The sequence below is a fragment of the Scyliorhinus torazame genome, chromosome 10, assembly GCF_047496885.1.
Source record: "Scyliorhinus torazame isolate Kashiwa2021f chromosome 10, sScyTor2.1, whole genome shotgun sequence".
Classification (NCBI taxonomy): domain Eukaryota; kingdom Metazoa; phylum Chordata; class Chondrichthyes; order Carcharhiniformes; family Scyliorhinidae; genus Scyliorhinus; species Scyliorhinus torazame.
Window position 1 is genome coordinate 228,090,201 of NC_092716.1, and position 22,973 is coordinate 228,113,173.

At 43.5% G+C, this 22,973-nt stretch overlaps 1 protein-coding gene across 2 annotated transcripts in view; it reads right to left on the reverse strand.

Moving 5' to 3' along the window:
• Window positions 1-22,973, reverse strand: part of sbf2 (SET binding factor 2) — an 857,151-nt gene that overhangs the window by 422,297 nt on the left and 411,881 nt on the right. For both annotated transcript variants that reach the window (XM_072466526.1, XM_072466525.1), the window contains exons 5-6: window positions 15,032-15,142; window positions 5,984-6,089 (exon numbers count right to left, since the gene is read on the reverse strand). In XM_072466526.1, coding sequence (XP_072322627.1) covers window positions 5,984-6,089; window positions 15,032-15,142 — 217 coding nt within the window. The remainder of the gene's footprint in view (window positions 1-5,983; window positions 6,090-15,031; window positions 15,143-22,973) is intronic.

A 22,973-nucleotide genomic window follows, 5' to 3' on the forward strand; every position in this document is an offset into this window, starting at 1 on the left:
ATTGTCTCAGGAGGAAAAAGTGAGTAGACTAGATTTACGATTCTTAAGATTTTTTGGAAGAATGAGAAATGGGCCGGGATTCTCTGACCCCGGGGCCGGGTCGGTGAATCGCTGGGCCGGGCGTGATTCGCGCGACGCCAGTCCGCCGATTCTCCGGTGACCCCCCCCCCCCCCAATGATTCTCCGCCCAGGATGGGCCGAGCGGCCGCCAATAAAGCCCGAGTCCCTCCGGCGCCATTCACATGTGGTCTTACCCGGCGGGACCTCGGAGTCCATCCTGCGGGGTCGACCTGTGTGTGTGTGGGGGGGGGGGGGGGGGGGGGGATCCGACCCCGGGAGGGGCCTCCACCGTGGCCTGGCCCGCGATCGGGGCCTAACGATCGGTGGGCAGGCCTCTCCTTGTGGGGGCCTCTTTTACTCGCGCCGGTTGCAGCGCGCATGCGCAGACCCGCGGCATGAGTCGCTCCAGTGTCGTGCTGGCCCCCTGTAGGGCAGAGGATCACTACACTCAGTGGTCCGATGACGCCGTCGTTAAACTCTCCGGTTTTTACGACGGCGTCAACACTCTGCCGTCAGAAGGGAGAATCCCGCCCATGATCTCACAGAAACATTAAATTGTTTAAGGGATTGACAGAGTAGATGCTAGGAGGATGTTTCCCAATCCTGGGACTCTAGAACTTATAGCTTCAGGATAAGATTAGCTATTTAGGACTGAAATGAGGAGCAATTTCTTTAGACAAAGAGTTGTGAATCTGGAATTCTCCACTCCATTAAGCATTCAAGACAGAGTTCGATAGATTTTTGAATTCTAAGGAGTCTAGGAAAATAGGGATGGTGGCAGAATATGGCCTGGGTGATCAGTCGTGATTTTATTCAATTCAGGAGCCAGGAGTTGTTTGGACTACTTCTACTCCTATTTTTATAGGTTCATGGTCTGTTTTGCTAATATCTGTTTTTTATTTCCAGATATTTTAAATTCTTTAAACTTCTCAAATTGCTTGGTGAGATTTGATTATTAATCAAGGCCTCTGGAATACTATCCAGTACCATAATCACTTTACCAACTAACCCTACAGAATTCATACCAAGCCTCTCCTGAGCATTCTCCAACCACCACTTCAAGCAAGCAAATATGGGTAAAACTATGGTTGAGCATCCCTGATTTTGCAAACGGTTTCAGCCATCGGGTAAATCAATAACATAACCTTAGCAATAATAGGATCAGTACTCAAGGCCCGGTTGTTCTTTTCTATTGTCTGTGAATGACGGAATAGATGGTCTCCTCAAAAACCTTATCGGCAGTAGGATCATAGCAGATGATTCCATTCAATAAGAGTCAACTTAACGATCTCAGAAAATACTTGACTTCCAAATCCTAGCCAACTGCTCCAGTGTGTGAATGCATGCATTTAACCACCAGTTTGTGCATAAATCTGTAGCTCCCACAATAAATCTACACTATTTCCACAGAGAAAACACAAATCGCATGGCATTCAGCAACTAAAACAGTTTGTTGACGTCAAAAATCCTTAAATCTCATAATGGATGTAAACAAAATGGATGTAAACATAATGGACATTCTGAAGATTCAATATGGTTTGATCTGATTTTGTTACCATTCCTTCACACAAGGCAGACCAAAAATAACATTGATGACGATTCTCTAGGTGTGATTAGATAGTTAAGAATGGAACCAAGCCAGTGCAATCCCACACTGTTGGCCACCAGTGTAGAGGTATTACAGGAGGATGGTGTGGTAGACTGTGTCAAAGGCTACAAACAGGTTGAGAAGGGATAATTTGCCTCTGTCACAGTCATGTAGGATGTAATTTGTGACTTTGCTAAGAGTCATCTTGGTACCTGGAGAGATTCAAACATGGAGCTCTGTGAAATACAGGAGCAAATTAGTTTCACCATCAACTTTTTTGTTCCCCAAATGATTTTACAGTTTTAGTCTTCCACAAGAAATAGTGACAAAAGTTAGACTACATTATATCTTTATATTTAACAAGTGGGAGATTGTTACACTATGGGAAAATATAGACTATGAAAGAAAAACATACATTAAAATGAAAGTGGCTATATACTCAGGAACCACAAGTCTTCAACAGACTTATATAATAAAATAAGCTCAATAATAAAGCGCAACCACCATGCTTTTCGCTCGATGGATTTCAGTGAAATGAACAATTCATAAATTGGTTATTTTGAAATAAACAATAACTCACATTTGTGCAGCTTCCTAACATAACAAGCACAATCCACCAATAAATTTTGGCTACTGGGATTGGCAGTTCATTTTCACAAGGAAGCCTGAAAACCTGCTTTTCCATTGAACTTTCACTGTTTCTTGTACGTCAATGAACCACCAAATAAGATTGTTGATCAACCTATTGGCACGTGCATCATTATTCTTATTTTTACCTATTAGGAAATTATACAAAATGGGGGGGGAAAGGACCCTTCAAGCAATCAAGAGCAAGTGAGGCAAAAGATGTGTCTGAAATAAAGCTTTGGCTGCATACTGGGCCCTTCAACTTAATCACACTACGAAAGCATTTGAAAACTAACTGCCATCAAAATTGTTTCTTCTGTCTACTTCAATAATGACGACAGGAGATAGTCAGAGGATGACCAATAGGTTGGTTAAAGAGATTTAAAAACAGTCTTAAACATGGAGAGGGAGGAAATTCCAAAGCATGAGACATTTGAAGACTGATGGCACTGGTGGACAAAGAAAGCCAGCATGCATATCGGTCCAAAGTTTGGATGGGAAACAGGGGCATATGGAGGCTGAAAACATATGGAGGCTGAAAGAGGTTTCAGAGAAGTGATGAGAAAGAGGCACAGCTGAGATGATTTAAACGTATCGATAAATACTTTACATTTATAGGAATTGGGGGACCAGAAAGCAAAGTGTGGGATATCTTATGGACAACAGAATTTGATGAACTAACATTTAGGAAGAATTGGTCGTCAAGGCCAATCAAAACAGCACTGGAATAGCCAGGCCTTGAGGTGACAAAGGCATTATTTAAAGGTTTGAACAGTAGTCAGGCTAAGCCAGAGAAAGGACACTGGCCGCGATCTTCCCAAAAGAGAACAAAGTCCCCTAGTGAGCACGTTTAGCCACGTGTTTCCCGGCACTTGCAGTGCCAAGAAACACATCAGTATTCAAAGCGACTCGTGTTGAATAAGGGGCCTGAATGGGGAAAGCATGGCACAAGGCTGCGCATAGCCCGTTTTTTACAATGGGGAGCTCCACTTGCCAGAACTCCCCATTGTAGCAAGAGATCGGGACGCCATTTTTAAATAACATCCCAATCTCCAAGACCCCCGAAAGAATCTCTGATTTTCCCCCCACCAGCCCAAACGCAATATAGAACATAGAACGATACAGCGCAGTACAGGCCCTTCGGCCCACGATGTTGCACCGAAACAAAAGCCATCTAACCTACACTATGCCATTATCATTCATATGTTTATCCAATAAACTTTTTAATGCCCTCAATGTTGGCGAGTTCACTACTGTTGCAGGTAGGGCATTCCACGGCCTCACTACTCTTTGCGTAAAGAACCTACCTCTGACCTCCGTCCTATATCTATTACCCCTCAGTTTAAAGCTATGTCCCCTTGTGCCAGCCATTTCCATCCGTGGGAGAAGGCTCTCACTGTCCACCCTATCTAACCCCCTGATCATTTTGCATGCCTCTATTAAGTCTCCTCTTACCCTTCTTCTCTCCAACGAAAACAACCTCAAGTCCATCAGCCTTTCCTCATAAGATTTTCCCTCCATACCAGGCAACATCCTGGTAAATCTCCTCTGCACCCGCTCCAAAGCCTCCACGTCCTTCCTATAATGCGGTGACCAGAACTGTACGCAATACTCCAAATGCGGCCGTACCAGAGTTTTGTACAGCTGCAACATGACCTCCTGACTCCGGAACTCAATCCCTCTACCAATAAAGGCCAACACTCCATAGGCCTTCTTCACAACCCTATCAACCTGGGTGGCAACTTTCAGGGATCTATGTACATGGACACCTAGATCCCTCTGCTCATCCACACTTCCAAGAACTTTACCATTAGCCAAATATTCCACATTCCTGTTATTCCTTCCAAAGTGAATCACCTCACACTTCTCTACATTAAACTCCATTTGCCACCTCTCAGCCCAGCTCTGCAGCTTATCTATATCCCTCTGTAACCTGCTACATCCTCCACACTGTCCACAACACCACCGACTTTAGTATCGTCTGTGGGGAAAGCATGGCACAAGGCTGCGCATAGCCCGTTTTTTTACAATGGGGAGCTCCACTTGCCAAAACTCCCCATTGTAGCAAGAGATCGGGACGCCATTTTTAAATGACATCCCGATCTCCAAGACCCCCGAAAGAATCTCTGATCCCCCCCCCCCCCCCCCCCCCCCCAGCCCAGTGGAATCAAAAATGTGTTGCTTAGCAACAGGAGGTTCTTGCCACAGAGAAAACTTGCTCTTAGTATTTTTAAATGACATCCCGATCTCCAAGACCCCCGAAAGAATCTCTGATTTCCCCCCCCCCCCCCCCCCCCCCAGCCCAGTGGAATCAAAAATGTGTTGCTTAGCAACAGGAGGTTCTTGCCACAGAGAAAACTTGCTCTTAGTTTTAACTGGAAGCCAGAGCAGTTGGAGACAAGACACCGGTGAATATCTCTCAACTATGCCAAGATAAGCTGGACAGGTCAAAGGAGTTGCAAAGATGCAAGCTTCCAAAGGAACAACATACAATTAGATTATCAGGGAATTGGGACAGAACAAATGTTTGAAATGGCTGGAGTTAAAAGAACAGGGACAGAGGTATTGCTCAGAAGAATTCAAGGAAAAGTAAACAAAGGGTTCTGAGGTAAAGCGAATCACCAGATTTGAAGTGGGAAAACAGACTTCAGAGTGAAATCAAAAATGATGCAATTTTACTACTGTCTGGGAATCGAAAGTTAAAGCAATTGTGAACAGTTTGTACAGCACTCAAGCCAAAGAAATCCTAATGACATTGGTGTAAATCCTGTACTGAATTCACTGTTAAAAGTGCAGCAGAAGCTCAGATTAACAAAGACATTTGTAAAACCAGGATTGGAGTTCGGAATGCAAATGGCTAAGGAAAAACAGTTTTTTCTTTTTTATAAATTTAGAGTACCCAATTATTTTTTCCAATTAAGGGGCAATTTAGCGTTGCCAATCCGCCTATCCTGCACATCTTTGGGTTATGGGGGTGAAACCCACGCAGACACGGGGAGAACGTGCAAACTCCACACGGACAGTGACCCAGGGCCGGGATTCAAACCCAGGTCCTCAGCGCCGTAGGCAGCAATGCTAACCACTGTGCCACCATGCTGCCCTAGGAAAAACATTATTGAGAGAAGATTTTAAAGCTTGTTTTTGGGGGTGGAGCTTGGAAACTCTCATGTGACAATCATTTGGGGGGATTCTGAGGAGTAAACCAGAGGCTCTAAACTGGGTTGAGAGAGGAGTGTGTCTTACCACAGTCACTTGCGTGCTCAAAAATCACAGTAACTTCATTGTTAATGTAAGCCTACTTGTGACAATAATAAAGATTATTATTATTAAAAGGGTCTTTGGGGGTCAATAAGACCATTGTAATTTAAGATGTATTTTGTAATCTATGTTAATCCTAAAACCTGTGTATAATTGTTGTGCTGAAGGGGGAGTAAAAGAATCTTGTATCGTAATCCATTTTTTTCATGTTTAATAAATGCTTTTTTCTTGTTGTTAAAACCAATTAGCTGTCTTGTAACTCTGTTTCTTCACGTTTTAAAATACAACAATTGAAGTTACGGTCGTTTGAGCCAGGGTTCCATTCTGGGATCTTCCTGTCCAGTTATATCATAAAAGTGTAGTCAATATGTACATGATTTATGGAATCAAATCTAGGTTGAAATAATTACTAAAACATAATTAGCAGATGTATTAATAATCCAGACCTACCCAGCTGTTGAAAAAGAAGAGCCACACTTGTGCTTGTCACAGGAAGACCATCATACAAAGGAGTTTGAATCAACTGTCTATCTCCTGCTCCCAATGAAAATAGTTTCTGTTGGGAAAAAATAAAACATGCAACCAAAAGAATTATCTTCTTCAATTAAAATAAGAAAAAAGAAAAAGGAGTAGCCAACACAGTCGATTCAGCATTGTTCATTAGACAGCACAGTAATAAAACAGTACCTTCACTGTGGGGTTACACACTTGACTTCAAAGGATGATGATACTTAAACGGAAAGATGTCCTGATTAACAACAAGAACAACAATGCTTGGTGGCAGTGAGAAAGGAAAATCAGACGTTGTGATGTATTAAAAGGTCAATATTGAGCCAATTCAATAAATAGTCAAATTAAAGTTTAAAGTCTATCTTTGTTTCATGGACTTGTGAGAGGCTATGTTAATTAATCCCCTCAAATCTTAAAGCTAGCTGGCCCTAGATGGAAGCTTTACCATTTAACAATTAAACCAAAGCAAACAAATTTGCTGAGAATTTTCTTAAATCTGTTGGCTTTCTACAACTTGAATATTATCATAGAACTGTATCTAACTAAGAAGTATGCAGTAAATTATTAAAATACTCCAAAGGACCATTAGACAAAACAGGTCTCATTCAACAGGTTTGATAAGATTAAACTTTTGTTTCTGGACTGAAAACTGTTTGTGTAACCACTGCATTTTGACTCAATTCCTCTTTTAACACTCATTGTTCTGGCAAGAAAGAAACAAACTTAGACTTTTTGGCATGAAAAGTTAGCTATAAAATCTTTGCTGTACTATTAATAGGATGCACAGATAGATCTTCACTTAAATTAAACCTTTTTGTAACTTCCTGAATTCTTAATATATTCCAGGGAGGTATTGAGAATGCATGTTGCAAGTAAGTCTCTCCTGGCCCAGTCACCTTTGCATGGACGGTGAATAAATATTGGATTATAATAATAATCCTGATTATTGCCACAAGTAGGCTTACATTAACACTGCAATGAAGCCCCCCCCCCCCCCCCCCCCCCAACGCTCACTCTCCCGCGAAGAAGTCGATGAATGGTTGCCACCTTTGGGCGAACCCCAATACAGATCCCCTCAAGGCGAACTTGATTTTTTTCCATACCCAAAAAACTTGACATGTCCGAAAGCCATAGTCCGGTCTTTGGGGGTTTTGAGTTCCTCCATGCCAGCAGTATTCGCCGCCGGGCTATCAGAGAAGCAAAGGCCAGAACATCGGCCTCTTTCTCCCCCTGGACTCGCAGGTCCTCCGAAACCCGGAAAATTGCCACCTCTGGACTCGTCAGCACCCGGGACATGACATCCGCAAATCCCTCCCAGTACCCCCTAAGCTTAGGGCATGCCCAAAACATGTGGATGTGGTTCGCTGGTCCTCCCGAGCATCTAGCGCACTTGTCCTCTACCCCAAAGAATTTGTTCATCTGAGCCACCGTCATGTGAGCCCAGTGAACGACCTTAAACTGAATCAGGCCGAGCCTGGCACACGTTGCGGTTGAGTTTACCCTACTCAGGGCTTCTGCCCATACCCCATCCTCCATCTCTCCGCCGAGTTCCTCCTCTCATTTGAGTTTCAGCTTCTCGTCCGACTGGGACTCTTCCCCCTTCATGAGCACCTTGTAAATATCCGAGACTCTACCCTCTCCTCCTTCTCCTCCAAAGACTATTCTGTCCTGAATCCCAATTGGTGGGAGGCATGGGAAGGATGGGACCTGTCTGCGTACAAGGTCCCGCACTTGTAAGTACCTAAAGTCATTTCCTCTTTCTAGCCCAGCTTTCTCCTCCAAATCCCTCAAACTCGCAAAGTTCCCCTCCAGGAACATATCGCCCACCCTCCTCACCCCCGTCCGCCGCCATGCTCGAAACCCTCCATCCATGTTCCCGGGGCGAATACATGGTTATCACAAATTGGAGCCCAGACCGACGCCCCCACCTCCCCTGCATGCTTTCTCCACTAGCCCCAAATCCGCAGGGCCGCCCCCACTACCGGGCTGGTGGAGTACCTGGCCGGCACAAGCGGTAGGGGTGCTGTGACCAGGGCTGCCAAACTGGTGCCCCTGCACGAAGCCGCCTCCACCCGCGCCCAGATAGATCCCGTACCCACCATCCACTTCCTTATCATGGCTATGTTAGCCGCCCAGTAGTAGTTGATCAGGCTCGGCAATGCCAGTCCCCCCTCGCTGCGGCTCCTTTCAAGCATCACCTTCCTCACCCGCGGGGATTTTCCCGCCCAGACAAAGCTTATGATGATTTCGCCGGTCCTTTTGAAGAAGGACCGTGGGATAAAGATCGGGAGGCACTGGAAGATGAACAGGAATCTAGGGAGGATTGTCATCATTACCGTCTGCACCCTCCCCGCAAGTGACAGCGGGAGTGCATCCCTCTCCACCACTCTAATCAAATTTAACTTATGTAACCTGCTCCAGTCTCATGCCACCTGTATCCCCAAGTACCGAAAACTTTCCCCAACCAGCCTAAATGGCAGCTCCTTCAGTCTATTCTCCTGGCCCCTCGCCTGCGCTACAAACATCTCACTCTTGGCCATATTTAATTTGTACCCTGAGAACCAGCCGAACTTCCTCAATGTTTCCAGTATATTTTCCACCCCGGCCAGTGGGTCTGACACGTACAGTAGCAAATCATCCGCATAGAGAGAGAGACCCTGTGCTTCCTCCCCCCCCCCCCCCCAGTCATTCCCTTCCACCCCTTTGCAGCTCTCAGCGCAATCGCTAATGGTTCTATGGCCAGCGCGAACAGCAACGTGGAGAGTCGGCATCCCTGCCTGGTCCCGCGATGTAGCCTGAAATAATCTGACATTATCCTGTTCGTCCTTACGCTAGCTTTTGGGGCCTGGTACAATAGTCTGACCCAATTAACCCCAGTCCCTCCCCGAACCCGAACCATCCGAGTACCTCCCACAAATAGCCCCACTCCACCCGGTCGAAGGCCTTCTCAGCGGCCATTGCCACCACCACCTCCTTGCCCGTCGGGGGCATCATGATCACATTAAGCAATCTTCTCAAGTTAGCTGTCAGCTGCCTGCCTTTCACAAACCCTGTCTGATCGTCCCCAATCACCTCCGGTATGCAGTCCTCAATTCTAATCGCCAGGACCTTGGCCCGGAGCTTGGCATCTACATTGATCAGGGAATGACCCGCAGGATTCCGGGTCCTTGTCCCGCTTCAATATCAGCGAGATGGTGACCTGCGACATTGTCGGCGGCAAGGTCTCTCTGTCCCACGCCTCATTAAAAACCCTAGTCAGGACTGGTCCCACTATCTCCGAGAACTTCTTGTAAAACTCTACTGGGTATCCATCCGGCCCCGGGCTTTCCCCGACTGCATGGCCTTTAGGCCCCCCAGTACCTCCTCCACTCTAATCGGGGCCCCCAGCCTGTCCACTCGTCCCCCGTCTACTTTTGGGAAGGTTAGTCTGTCTAGGAACCGTTTCATCTCCTCCGGGGGTTCTGAAGTGTAGGGCTTTCTGTCAAAGTCCCGAAACACCTTATTCAGTCCTGACGGGTCCTCCACTCTGCTTCCCTCCCCGTCCACCACCCTACTTATTTCCCTGGCCGCCTCCCTCTTCCTGAGTTGCTACGCTAGCAATCTGCTGGCCTTCTCCCCATGCTCGTAAACCACAACCCTTGCCTTCCTAAGCTGTTCCATGGCTCTACTCGCGGATAGCACTCCTAGTTCCGCCTGCAGTGTCCGTCTCTCCCTGAGTAGGTCCTCCCCCAGGAACCCGCATGCTCCTCGTCTATCCGGTGAATCTCCTTAACCAATCTATCCGTTTCTGTTCTGTCTGTCCTATCCCTGTGAGCCCGAATTGAGATTAGATCCCCCCTCACTACTGCCTTCAGCGCCTCCCACAGGGTCGCTGCTGAAACCTCCCCCGTATCATTCACCTGCAAGTAATTTTACATACTCTCACATATCCCCTCCTCCAACTGGAATGTCCAAATTACCTAACAGCATGTCTTTCGGGACTTGTGGGAGGAAACCCACGCAAACACAGGGAGAACGTGCAGACTCCACACAGACAGTGACCCAAGCCAGGAATCGAACCTGAGGCCCTGGAGCTGTGAAGCAACAGTGCTAACCAGTGTGCTACCGTGCCACCGCAAATATCCTTCAAATGGCTGACCATTTCATCCTCTTGCCCAGTCACTTCTCTGTGGTTCACTCCTTACCTGTTCCATTTCTTATTCTCCCAAATATTTCACTTCCAAAAATTGCACTCAGATGGTTAACTCTAATTTGTGCCTATTTTGAGCACCCTACTTTTCCTCATTAACATGTTCCACCATGGCTGTGACCACAAGTATCATAGAGTTTACATGTTAAAACCTTCAACATCCAGCTGTGTCTCTGCCATTACCCCTTTCTCAATAAAGATCTGTATGCTTTGAGGTGGTTTGTTCTACATTAAGTCATGAGTGAGCCAGAATTTCCTCCAAACGAATATGAAGAATGAATCAGATTAGTCAGCTATAAGCAATACTCTCCCAGGAGCTCCATCATCTAAGATGATGCACAAGTTTGGTGGCACTTTGTAATGGGTTCTATTCATCACCAAGACCATATATTTCCAACATCTTTAACAACTTATATATACATAGCACCTTTAACATAACAAGGCAGCCCAAGAGACTTCACAAAACCAAGTATGACACCAAGCTGCACATGACCATACGTTTGGTCATAAAGGTAGATTTTAAGGCGGTCCTTAAAGGAGAAAAGCGAGGTGGAGAGGCAGAAAGTTGTAGAGGGGGAATTCCAGAGCTAGCAACAAGGCAAATGAAAGCACAACCACCGGTGGTAGAGCAATTAAAATTAGGGAAGCCAAGGAGGCCAGACTTAGAGGAGTGCAGAAATCTTGGGAGGGTTCTGGAAATGGAGGGGATTACAGAAACAGAGAGGAGCTTGCCATCGAAAGATTTGAAAACAAGGATGGAAATTTAAAAACCAAGACGTTGCTTGATTGGAAGCCAATGTAAGTCAGCGAACACAGGAATAGAACTTGGTATGTGCTAAGACACGGGCAGCAGTTTTGGATCATTTCTTTCCGAAGGGTAGAATGTGGAACACCAGCCAAGATTGCATTGGAATAGTTGAGTCTAGAGGTAACAAAGGCCTGAATGAGGGTACCAACAGGAAAATGAACTGAGTCAAAAGTGACATGAAAAAGGCAGTCGTAATGATGGCATAAATAGGAGGTCAGGTGTTCATCTTGGTTCGTGCCACAGAAAGGCATGCAGTCAGTAGTTAGGCAATGTAGTTTGGAGCAGGAATTGGAATCAATGGTTTCAATCTTATCAATATTTAATTAGAGGAAATTTATGCGCATCCAGTATTAGATGTTGGGTAATCAGTCTGATAATTTAACAGCAGTGAAGGAGTCAAAAGAGTTGGTGGTGAGTTAAAGTTATATGTCATCTGTGTACCTGAAAACTAAAGATGAATTTTTGGATGAAATTGCCAAGGGGCAGCATATAGAAGAGAAATAGAAAGAGACCAAGGGTCAATCCTTGGGGATATGTGAGATAATGATGCATTTAAAGGAATACACTGCAAGGGAATCTCTGGATACAATTAGATAGGCAAGAACCAGTTGAGAGAAGTCCCTCCCAGCTGAATGAAAGTGGAGAGACATTGGAAGAGGATGGCAGTGAACTGTGTCAAATGCTGCAGACAGATAGAGAAGGTGAGGAGCGAAAGTTTACCTTTTTCACAATGACATAAGAGACCCCAACTCCATTGTGTCCACCTTCTTCGTCTCTCATGTCCAACACTGCTGAAACCTACATCAATGCTTTCACTACTTTCCCTTCGACTTCACCGCCACCTTTGCTCATCTGCCTTGCTTCAATTTACAATTTATTTCACAAAAAGGCCCACTTTCATTTTTCACTGACCTTATTACCATGCCTGACATCGCCCCCACCTCACATTAAACATAGCATCCCTTGTACTCATTTGCAAATTGCTACAGAATCTCCCACCCTACCTTTATGACAACTTCCAGCCTTATATCTGAGCACAAGCTCTTTGGTTTTCCATCTCTGGCTGCCTGTGCTTCTCCCTTTACTCTGACCAACCATTTACAGTTGAGCGGTCAGCTGTCTTGTCCTTTCAGATCTCTGAATTTACTCCTCAAATCCATCCAGTTTACTAGTTTTTTTCCTGTTATAAGAACCTCCTCAACATATACTAATGGTCGCTTTTTTCGATCATATCTCTGAATTCTTCAGCTACAGCTCAGTGTCTGTTTCTCAATTTCTACCTATTACTGATGCTTTGAAGAAAACCTCAAGGGCAAGAGAATCATTTACATGCACAGCTGGTCGTCTTATTTATTAACCTACATGAGTGGAGTTCCATTAGCTATATATAGATGGCATATACTCAAAACAGTGAGCATAGACTTCCTTCAATGCTAGAAAATAAATGTTAGCTGCAAAGCACTATGACAAGCTTCACTATAGGCCAGAGACTATGATTCATGAGGTATTATTTTTCAATTAAACAAACCAAATCCATTTTGTATTTGTTATTCAAGATGTTTTCTGCTAGATATAAAGCCTGACAAACAAAAGGAGCATCGACTTGACAAATCTTAATCACAGGAACATTGGGTCAACAAGATTATCTGCATTGTGTCAGCCAGATGGGGGTCATATGGGCATTTTTGTTTAGTACATGTCTGATTTTTATCTTTTTTGCTGTACCAGATCAACACAGCATTTTAGCTTTAACAAAACATTCAGCAGGTAACAGGGCTTAAATTTTGTATTGGAAAAATAAACGTCCAGCATATGATAATGACTGAGCTTTTACAAATAATATACTCCAATAATCGTAAAATTTCTGAAGTACAGAGGGTTTGTACAAGCCTTAAGATTGAGGCAAAACATTTATAAATAAAATTTATATGTTGAACAAAGGAACAATATTTCTGCACTTTTCATTAACAGAATATTTGGTTTTTTATTTTATCCTGGGATGAAAGAGTATTTCACAATTATTGTTTTTTTCAGAAGTGAAAATTTAATATTTTTGTAGTTACCACCTACTAAAAGCATACTGGGAAATAAAAACAATAAGTTGCATGTATATATATATATATTTAAAACGAGCATTAATCTCTCATTCCTTTCTCCCCAAGGCTGTGTGTGTTTTGGTAAAAACAATTTATGCAATAAAATTAAGCTACTTTACCAGGTTACATCAATGTAGGAATCCCAGCATCATGTGGGGTTAAAAATTAGACCATTCCCTTAGTGGGAAATGGGGATTGGGGAATTGTGTATGTAAGCCATGTTGGCTGGGTTTGGTTGGTGGTTGGGTGCGTGTTGTTCACTTCGGGGTTTTTTTCTCTTGAAAATTGTTAAAATTATAAATGCCTTAATAAAAACATTATTAAAAAATTAGACTATTCCCAAATAGTGGTTTCACTATATTTTCACTTCATGTCAGTAACAGTTAGGTTGTGCAAAATATTATGAGTTTTGAATTAACTAAAGTCCCAATTAAATGAAAAGTTTAAAGATTATCTATGCTAGGCGAAGGAACGAAGCGTTAAGAGAACCAAGACATGATAAGACTTAAAGATTAGCCAAGATCCAACTGAATGACAGACTCAAGGGGCTGATTGGCCCATTCCTGTTTTGACGACAGATGTAAACCCATTTCTTTTTCCAATTCATTTTGGAAATACAGAGATCAGTCAGAGTCAATTAGTTGGCAGAATAAAGGTTTAGTTTTATGCCAGTATTATTGCTTAGAGGAATTCTATCTTTTCCACCCAACCAGCTAAACAAGCTGGAGGGTTGGTTAGCAGAGAAAACAAATTTCAGGTAATTGGCAAAAGAACCAGAGGTGATAAAGGATTTTTGATTACTTGGCAGGTTATGATAATCTGGAATTCACTGCCTGAATTCTCCCCCATTGCTCTGTGAGCATGCAGGATCCTCGCTTGAGCAATGCAAGCAATTAAAATATTTAGTGCTTGACAAGAATGCACAACTGCTCTAGTGTCAAATGACAATTATTCGCTGTATAGTTCTTTGTTCAATCACTGTGTATAGTTCTTTGTTCAATCACTGTGTATAGTTCTTTGTTCAATCACTGGCTATGGTATCACAACCAACAGATCTTCTCTCCCTGATCCTTCTCTTGGTATCCCATGATAATCAAGGATAGGGGAATGACCAGTCGATAGGCCAGTGCAATGCTTTCACTTTGCAAATGTGAAGATAAAGGTCAGAGTCCCTAAAATGCATCTTCTTCAGACACTAAAAGACTCACTGAAATATTATTTTTTTTTTCTTTAAAGTTTCCACTAGCTGGGGAGGCTAGAACTGGGACCACAGTCTTAGAATAAGGAGTTGGCCACTTTGGAATTCTCTACCACAGGGAGCTATGGATGTTCATTCATTTCATTTTCATTTCATTTCATTTCTGTCGATGCAGATAGTCAAAACAGACATGGACAGATTTTTTGAATACTACAGGAATCGAAGGATAGCAAACAGACTCAAAAGAGCCAGTTGGCCCTACTCCTGATCCCCTTTCTTTTGTTCTTCGGTCCTCAAAACTGGTTTTTAAAAAAGACAAAATTATTAAAAGAAAACTGAACCATTTCCAGACTGCTGAAATGAGAGTCCAAAACTTAAATAGTTATTTTGATGGTCCCCCAGGCTCAGAGGCATACAAGGGTCAGGAATTACATCAATGCCAAGTCACTTATCCTATTTTTCATTATCCTAGTAGGTTGCAGCACGAATTATGGTGTAAATCCTGGAATCAACAATCACCATTGACTAAACTGGTTCGTTGATCAACAAGAATTACCTCTTAATAATGATGCATGCCATTAATGCATCATTACTATGATGCAAGTTTCCAGAAATTTCAAGCTCATTAAGTAGCAACGGAATTGTTGGCTTATTCTACACTTTAAAGTACCGAGCAAAATAGCAATATTTTTCTTACCTGAGATCCTCCAGCAACTGGCACCAAACATGTAAAAAGATTTGCAATCACATTTTCCAAGTTCACATTCAGACTGTCGACATATACCGTGTAGATGAGGCCAAGGCAAGCCTAAAAGAGGGATGGTTAATTTTCAGCCAGTTTATTCAAAAATCGTTTCCAACAACCATACCAAACACCATGCACAACATTATTTGTATTTACCTTGAACCCTTAGTACTGTCCGAAAGAGAAAGCCATCTAGCTCTTTCTTTTTTTTAAAAATGACTGCTCGTCATCCACTTATTCGTTAAGGGAAAGGAACCCTTTCTACGCCTGTCTTGTTTTTTACATGGCACTCAGATAGAAAATTGTCCACTTAACACCACCATCCATGCTAATTGACTTTTATTTATTTTTCATCTAATTAGTTCATTTTCTATTAATCCTATGCACCATAAATCTTCATTAGTTTCTTTAAATTATGGGCAAAAAAAGTAAAAAGTGTTAAGAACAACATTTTAACATTTGCATTAAGAAAAATCCTACAGTCCCACCAGTGACATCCAATCAATTCCAACATTTTCACCTTCATTACTCAAGTTCAAGATCCACTATATCAGTTGCTCATCCTTTGAGTGCAGAACTTCTTGATATCAATTCCAAATTTGCCATTTACCGGTTTCAACCAATGTCCCTTCTTGCCACATTTTAGAACGACTTGCTAATTTTGAATTTAGCTTCATCATTTAGACATGCAGTCACAACAGAATACTCCAGAAGAATGGAAGTTATTATTAACAAATTAATTTCAAAGTAGATAAGAAAGAGTTACATAATTCAAAGGCACAGCATTAGTTCTCATATGTATACTGACAACACTGGCTCCACCGCAGCATAACTTCTCTTGAATCACCACTACATCCACTGAACGTTGCTCTCTGCTTCCTATTATCCAGCCAATTGTGTACCCATATTGCTTCTGTTCCTTTTATTCCATGAGCTACAACTTTTCTCAAGTCTGTTGTGTGGCACTTTATTAAATGCCTTTTGAAAGTCCATTTACACCACATCAACAGCATTACCCTCATCGACCTTTTCCGTTACCTCCTCAAAGAACTCCAGAAAGTTTGTTAAACACAATTCCCCTTTAGTAATCCATGCTAGCTCTTCCTAATCAACCCACATTTTTCCATGTGACTACTAATTCTATCCCAAATAATTGTTTCTGGAAGCTTGCCCACCACTGATGTTAAGCTGACTAGCCTGTAATTGCTGGGGCTATCCTTACAACCTTTTTTTGGACAATGGTGTAACATTTACAATTCTCAGAGGATTGGGCAGAATATAAAGCACATTATGACTAAAAGGTTAATTAGCAGAAGGAAATTAAGAATATAAGAAGAAGCTACCGAGGAGTGCCAAAATGGACAGCAAGCGTTTCTACGGATATTTCGACAGGAAAAGTGTAAAGTGAGTGTTGGTCTTCTGCCTTCATTTTTGAGGATACAAAAAACATTCTAGTATTAGCTGTAATTCGGGAGGTGGAGGGGAGCGAGGAACCTGATAAAATTATGACTAGGGAAGCAGTAATAAGCAAACTGATGGAGCTTCGAGCTGACAAGTCTCTGGGTCCAGATGGACTTCATTCAAGGGTGTTAAAGACGTGGTTAATGAGGCAATAATGCGTTGGTGTTAATTTTCCAAATTCCTTAGATTCTGGAAAGGTTCCATCAGACTGGAAAGTAACAAAGATAACCCCTCTAATTCAGAAAACAGAAAACTACAAGCCAGATATATTGACATCTGTCGTGGGGAACATGTTAAAATCGATCCATAAAGAGGTTACAACTGGGCACTTAGAAAAAGCTACGGTAATCAGGTTTTGTGAAAGGTTAATCATGTGAGAGTCTCACAGAAACATAGAAAATAAGGGGAGGGGGGCCATTCGGCCCTTCGAGCCTGCTCCACCATTCATTATGGCCATGGCTGATCAATAGCCTGATTCTGCCAACTGCCCCCCCCCCAATATCCTTTGATTCCCTTCGCCCCTAACATGTGTTGTGGAGAGAGGACTGTGACTGTGAGCATACTGTACTCTGATTTCCATAAAACATTTGATAACATGCCACATCAAAAGTTATTGCAGAAAATAAAAGCTCATGGTATAGGGATAACATATTAGCCTGGATAGAAGATGGGCTGGCAGAAAACAGAGCATACAAAATCAGTCTTTGTCTGATAGGCAAGATGTGACAAGTGGAGTCCCATAGGGGTCAGTGCTGGGACCTCAACGTTTTCCAATTTTAATCAATGACTTAGATAAAGGGAGCAAAGACATGGTAGCTGAAGTTGCAAACAACACAAGATAGTTGTTGTGAAGTAGATATAAGGAGTTTGTAAATGGATATCGATAGATTGAGTGAGTGGGCAAAATTCTGGCGAATGGAATATAATGTGGGAAAATGTGAGATTGTTCACTTTGACAGGCAGGATAAAAAAAGTAAAATATTGCTTAAGTAGAGAACAACTGCAGAATTCCAAGGTGCAAAGGTATTCAACTGTTTTCATGCACGAGTCCCAAAATGTTAGTATACAGGTGCAGCAAGTAATCAAGGCAGCTTATGGAAGGCTATCCTTTATTACGAGGAAATGAACATAAAACCAATAATGCAATGCTTCAGTCATTCAAGGCATTGGTAACATTCCTTCTCAAATACTGTGTGCAGTTTTGCTCTCCTTATTTAAGGATGTAAATGCAGTTCAGAAGGGGTTCACTAGATTGATACGTGGAATCAATGGGCTGTCTTATGAGGTTAGGCTGGGCTTGTTTCCACTGAAGTTTAAAAGAGTAAGTGGTGACTTGATTGAAGTATGTAAGATCTCAAACGGTATTGATGGGGGAGTGGAAAGCATGTTTCCTCTTGTGGATGAATCCGGAACCAGGGGGCAATGTTTTAAAATTAGAGGCTACCCTTATAGGATGGAGATTCAGATAATATTTTTCTCTCGGAGGGTGGTGCTACTTTGGAACTCTTGTTATGGGCCAGGGTTTAGAGAACCCCAAAGTGTATCATGGAGTTCATCTGACCCACAACTTTTAATAGATTATGGTATGGGGAGCACACAAGTGTGGTACAGCAGAAATGGAAAAGTATTTTTTAAAGCAAAACAATGTTTATTCTATGAGCTCAAGTTAACCTTTTTAAAACATAGTGAACATCTTAGCAACCATCAATTCAAATACAGCCCCCAAAGAATACAACACTAAGTAATCCTTAATAACTTCCCAAACAACATCCAGAAGACAAAAGAAACACCTTTTAACAGAAGCACATTAGGTTTACATTCACTACTGAGAACATTTATAATATTGAATTCACCAAATGATCAAGAGATAGTCTTTTCATGGCAGAGATCAACAGTACACCTGCTCTGTCTGGCTTCAGCTCCAACACTGAAAATGAAACTAAAACACACCCTGCAGCAAACAGCCTAAAACAAAAGTAAAAAGCTGACAGACAGCCCAGCTCCACCCACACTCTGACATCACTGATAAACACCCATTTCTTAAAGGTACAATTCTTAAAGACACATTTCTTAAAGGTACTCTCACATGACACTCTGCCCTCAGAAGGCAGTGGAAGAGGGGTCACTGAATATCTTTACGGCAAAGGTAGATTGATCCTAAAAAGAGTCAAACGTTATCGGGCTAGATGAAATGTGGAACGCAACAGGAGAGTCAAACGTTATCGGGGATAGATGGAATGTGGAACTTAACACAAGCGGACCCAGCCCTGATCATATTGAACAGCGGAGCAGGCCCAAGGGTCCGAACGGCCTAGATCTGCACCTATTCCATATGTTCATATGAGCAAAGACTTCCTCCTATTGAATCCATTGTCTCCACTCCGCTCCAAACTTCAGCTTGGAACTACTGACTCCATTCCTTGCCCTGGCAACAAACTAACACTAAGCTAAACAGTTTACAAACTTGGTGTCATATTTTACCATAAGTGGAGCTTCTGATCACATAGCCACCCAAGACCATCAATTTCCACCTCTATAAAATCGCCCTAATCTCAGTTCATCTGCTGCTGAAGTCTATTTTCACATCTTTGATACCTCAAAACTTGACTATTCCAAAACACTCCGGCTGGTCTCCCACATTCTACCCTTCATAAACTCGAAATTTTGCTGCCTATGTCCTGACTCAGACCAAGACCCATTCACCTATCACCCCTATGTTTGCTACACTGGCACCTGGTCAAGCAACAACTTGAGTTTTAAATTCTCATCCTTATTTTCAAATGACTCCATGGACTTTCCCTCCCCATCTCAGTAATCTCATTGAGCCTCCAACATTTCCAACACTTCTATACTCATCTAACTCCAGCCTCTTCAGAATCCCCAAATTAATTGTTGGCCATGTCTTCAGCTACATAGGCCCTAACTTGTCAAATTCCCTGATTTAACCTACCCACTTCTCAAACTCACTTTCACCTTTACGACACTTTTTGAGATTTACCTCTTTAACCAAGCATTTGGCTATCTTACCCAATACCTCCTTATGTGACTCAGCGTCATATTTTATTTGATAATTCCCCTGTGAAGCATCAGAGCAGGAGGGAAAGAGAGATGGAGCGAAAAAGAGCAGAGGCAGGCAGAGGGAGGCAGGGAGAGACAGAGAGACAGAGAGAGAGAGAGAGAGACCACGCCCAAGCGAAGCCTTGTGATATATCGCCCCAATCAATACCAACTGCCTTGTGGTAATATTTTTGGAATTTGTTAAATAAATTAAGTTTTTACAAGGACTGTTGCCTAAAAGGGTGTTCAGTTTTGAGTCTAACCAAGATGTTGGGAAGATGTTCTGTAAGATAAACTTTAACTGTGTAAATGTAACCATATTAAAGTTTTCTTTTCTTTTGTCAATAAGTGACTTAATTTACTATCTCCAAATCTCCAAAAGTGTTATTGGAATTTATGACTCGTGACTTCAGCACTCATATTTTTTTGGGGAAAATGCAAGTTAAAAGTCTTTGTGATAGCTTGCCAAGTTTTCCTTTGGGATTTGGTTGACTAGCCCACCTGCTATATCAAAACATCATCATTAAGAGTAGTTATTACTTCATTACTAAAGGTGGGCAGAGGTAATATTTTTGCCCTTGTTTATTAGTCTGTAAAAATATATCTCAAAAACTAAATTTTAACAAAACATGTTGCAAGAAAGGCTGTGGCCCAAGGAAGAACTGACTAGATTTTGGTCAAGGCACAGATCTGAATCGGGATCTTGGTATTTTTTAAAGAATCCTTAGTAACTTGAGGAAGCCAGCAGTAGAGGAATGAAGAGTTATTAAACTATATACAATATTCTGCCCACTGCAGTAACTCTCTCCCAGTGCAGCCCTTGCTGGGAGAACTAAAGCTCACCAGGCCCAGCCAGGACCGTCTTTTATGTGTAGTCTATTATGGGCTCCAGCTGGGTGGCCTCTGCCCCCTATCTACGAAGCTCATAGTCCACAAGTCCCATGGGGAGTTCAACAATGGTGTCCGCCTGATCCTCATGGGGGTCATAACAGTTCCCCCCCAAAGTCCCCCTTCAGCCACCAATGGTGGGGGCAGTCTGCACCACTTCACCCAAGGCTGTGCTTCAGCGCACGGGCCGAGCATTTCACCCGAGGCTCTGATTCACCTCTGGGTCGGGTGGTATATATCAGTTTGTTGACTGCCTTTTTTAGGCTGACCTCTGAAGCATTATTGCCGGGATGTCGATCCTGGATACGACATCATCAGTATGCACGAATGCTTCGGTGTCCATTTTTGAGCCGGGTGCTGGGATGCGGACGGTTAGGACCACTGGCTGAGGGGCGGTTCCTCGCACGGAGTGAACGTCAATGCTGCTGACTAGGCATTGTGCAGTGCAGGCTTCCGCTTCTTGAGGTGGTCCACATGCTTCCGCTGAACTTATCCCTGAATCTTAGCTTTGTAGTAGACTGGTCCCATTCTTTCCAGCATGACACCTGGGAGCCAAAGCACCCACTCTCCAAAGATGCAAGCATGGACAGTGTCCCCCGAGTGAAACTGCCGCCCCAGCGTCCTCAAGTCATTGTGCCACTTCTGTGCCTCCTTCTGCACCTCCACTTTCCTGCCGAGGTTGGGAAACGTGAGACTCAACAGGGTTCTAAGCTTTTTGCCCATCAGCAGTTCTGCAGGAGTGATTCCGGTTATCACGTGTGTCGTTATGCGGTAGTTAAAAAGGAACCTTGTCAGTCGTGTGCCCATGGAACCCATGGTTTGTTTCTTTATGCCCCTTTTGAAAGTCAGGACCAACTTTCCAGCAGGCCGCTTGATGAGGGATGGTACGAGGCGGTTCTGAAATGCCTGATGTCATTCCATTTCATAACCGTGGTGAACACTTCACTAGTGAAGGGTGTCCCATTATCCATTACCAGGACCTCAGGGATCCCATGGTTGCTGAACGAGCACCGATGCTTTTCCACCATGACCCTGAACATCATCGAGGCCATCTTGTATACGTCAAGCCATTTTGAGTGGGCATCTACGTTATCCAGGAAGATGGACCCCATGAAAGGCCCTGCAAAGTCCGCATGCAGTCGTACACATGGGCATCCGAGCCACTCCTAAGGATGAAGGGAGTCCGCCAGTGGGAGCTTCTGATGCTCCTAGCACGCTGCGCAGCTGCGAACAACCATCTCAATGTCCCCACCGATGCTGGGCCACTAGACACAACGACAGGCCAACACGCTCATCTTAGAGGTGCTTGGGTGTCTACTTTGTATTTCTTTAAGCAGGGACTCCTGACCCTGCAGCGGGATTACCACTCGAACTCTCCAAAATATGGCACCATCGTCCACGTTGAGCTCTCAAGAATTTCAGGCTGTGGGGCTACAGGAAGGGTCGCCTACGTTCTGCCACTCAAAAGCATGTGGTGGAGTTTTGCAAGACTCGGATCCCACTGCGCCCATGCGCGCACCTGAGTAGCCATCACCAGCAAGGTATCCATAAAGTTGAGAGTTACCACTATTTCATCCGCCACTGGTGGGGATGGGGAACTTACAGGCAATGGCAAATGACTGAGAGCATCCACATGGGCAATCTGAGTAACCGGGTAGTGTTGAAATTAATGTTCATACATGATAAGTAGAAGCGCCCAATACTCTATTCTAGCCGATCTGATTGGTGGGATTCCCTTATCCTCCCTGAAAAGGCCGAGCAGGAGCTTGTGGTCATTCATCATAGAGATGTACCTCCCATAAACATATTGATGGCATTTCTTGACTCCAAATATTACCGTCAAGCTCTCCTTGTTTTTCGCATACTGTTATTCCTTGAGGCGAAAGTTCCAGGCCATCGTCCCATCTGTAGGCTAGCACCCCCTCATAGGGGGAACGCATTAGCAGGATTAGCAGTCGAACATGATCATAGTCAATGAGGAGCTGTGTGCACGACAAATGCTTTTTTACTCCTGTGAATGCTTTGTCTTGTGAGGGTCCCCAGAACCATTTCTTGTCCTTCTTCAACAGTACATGGAATGGGCAGCACAGTGGCACAGTGGTTAGCACTGCTGATTCATGGCGCCAAGGACCCAGATTCGATCCTGGCCCCGGGTCACTGTTCATGTGGAGTTTGCACATTCTCCCAGTGGCTGCGTGGGTCACACCAGAAGCCAAAAGCTGTGGAGGGTAGGTGGATTGGTCACAAAAAATTGCCGCTTAATTGGAAGAAATAACTGGGCACTCTAAATTTTAAAAGTACTTTTTTAAAAAAAACATACGTAGAATGTAGCCAATAAAGTGGCTAGGCCTGCAACGAACTTTCCATAAGAATTTACCAGGCCTAGGGATGACTGGAGTTCAGTGTCGTTCTTCGGGATCACGGTCTCTTTTTATGTCCAAACCTGGTCTTCCACTGGGTGTAGACAATCCCTGTCCACCGTGTCCCA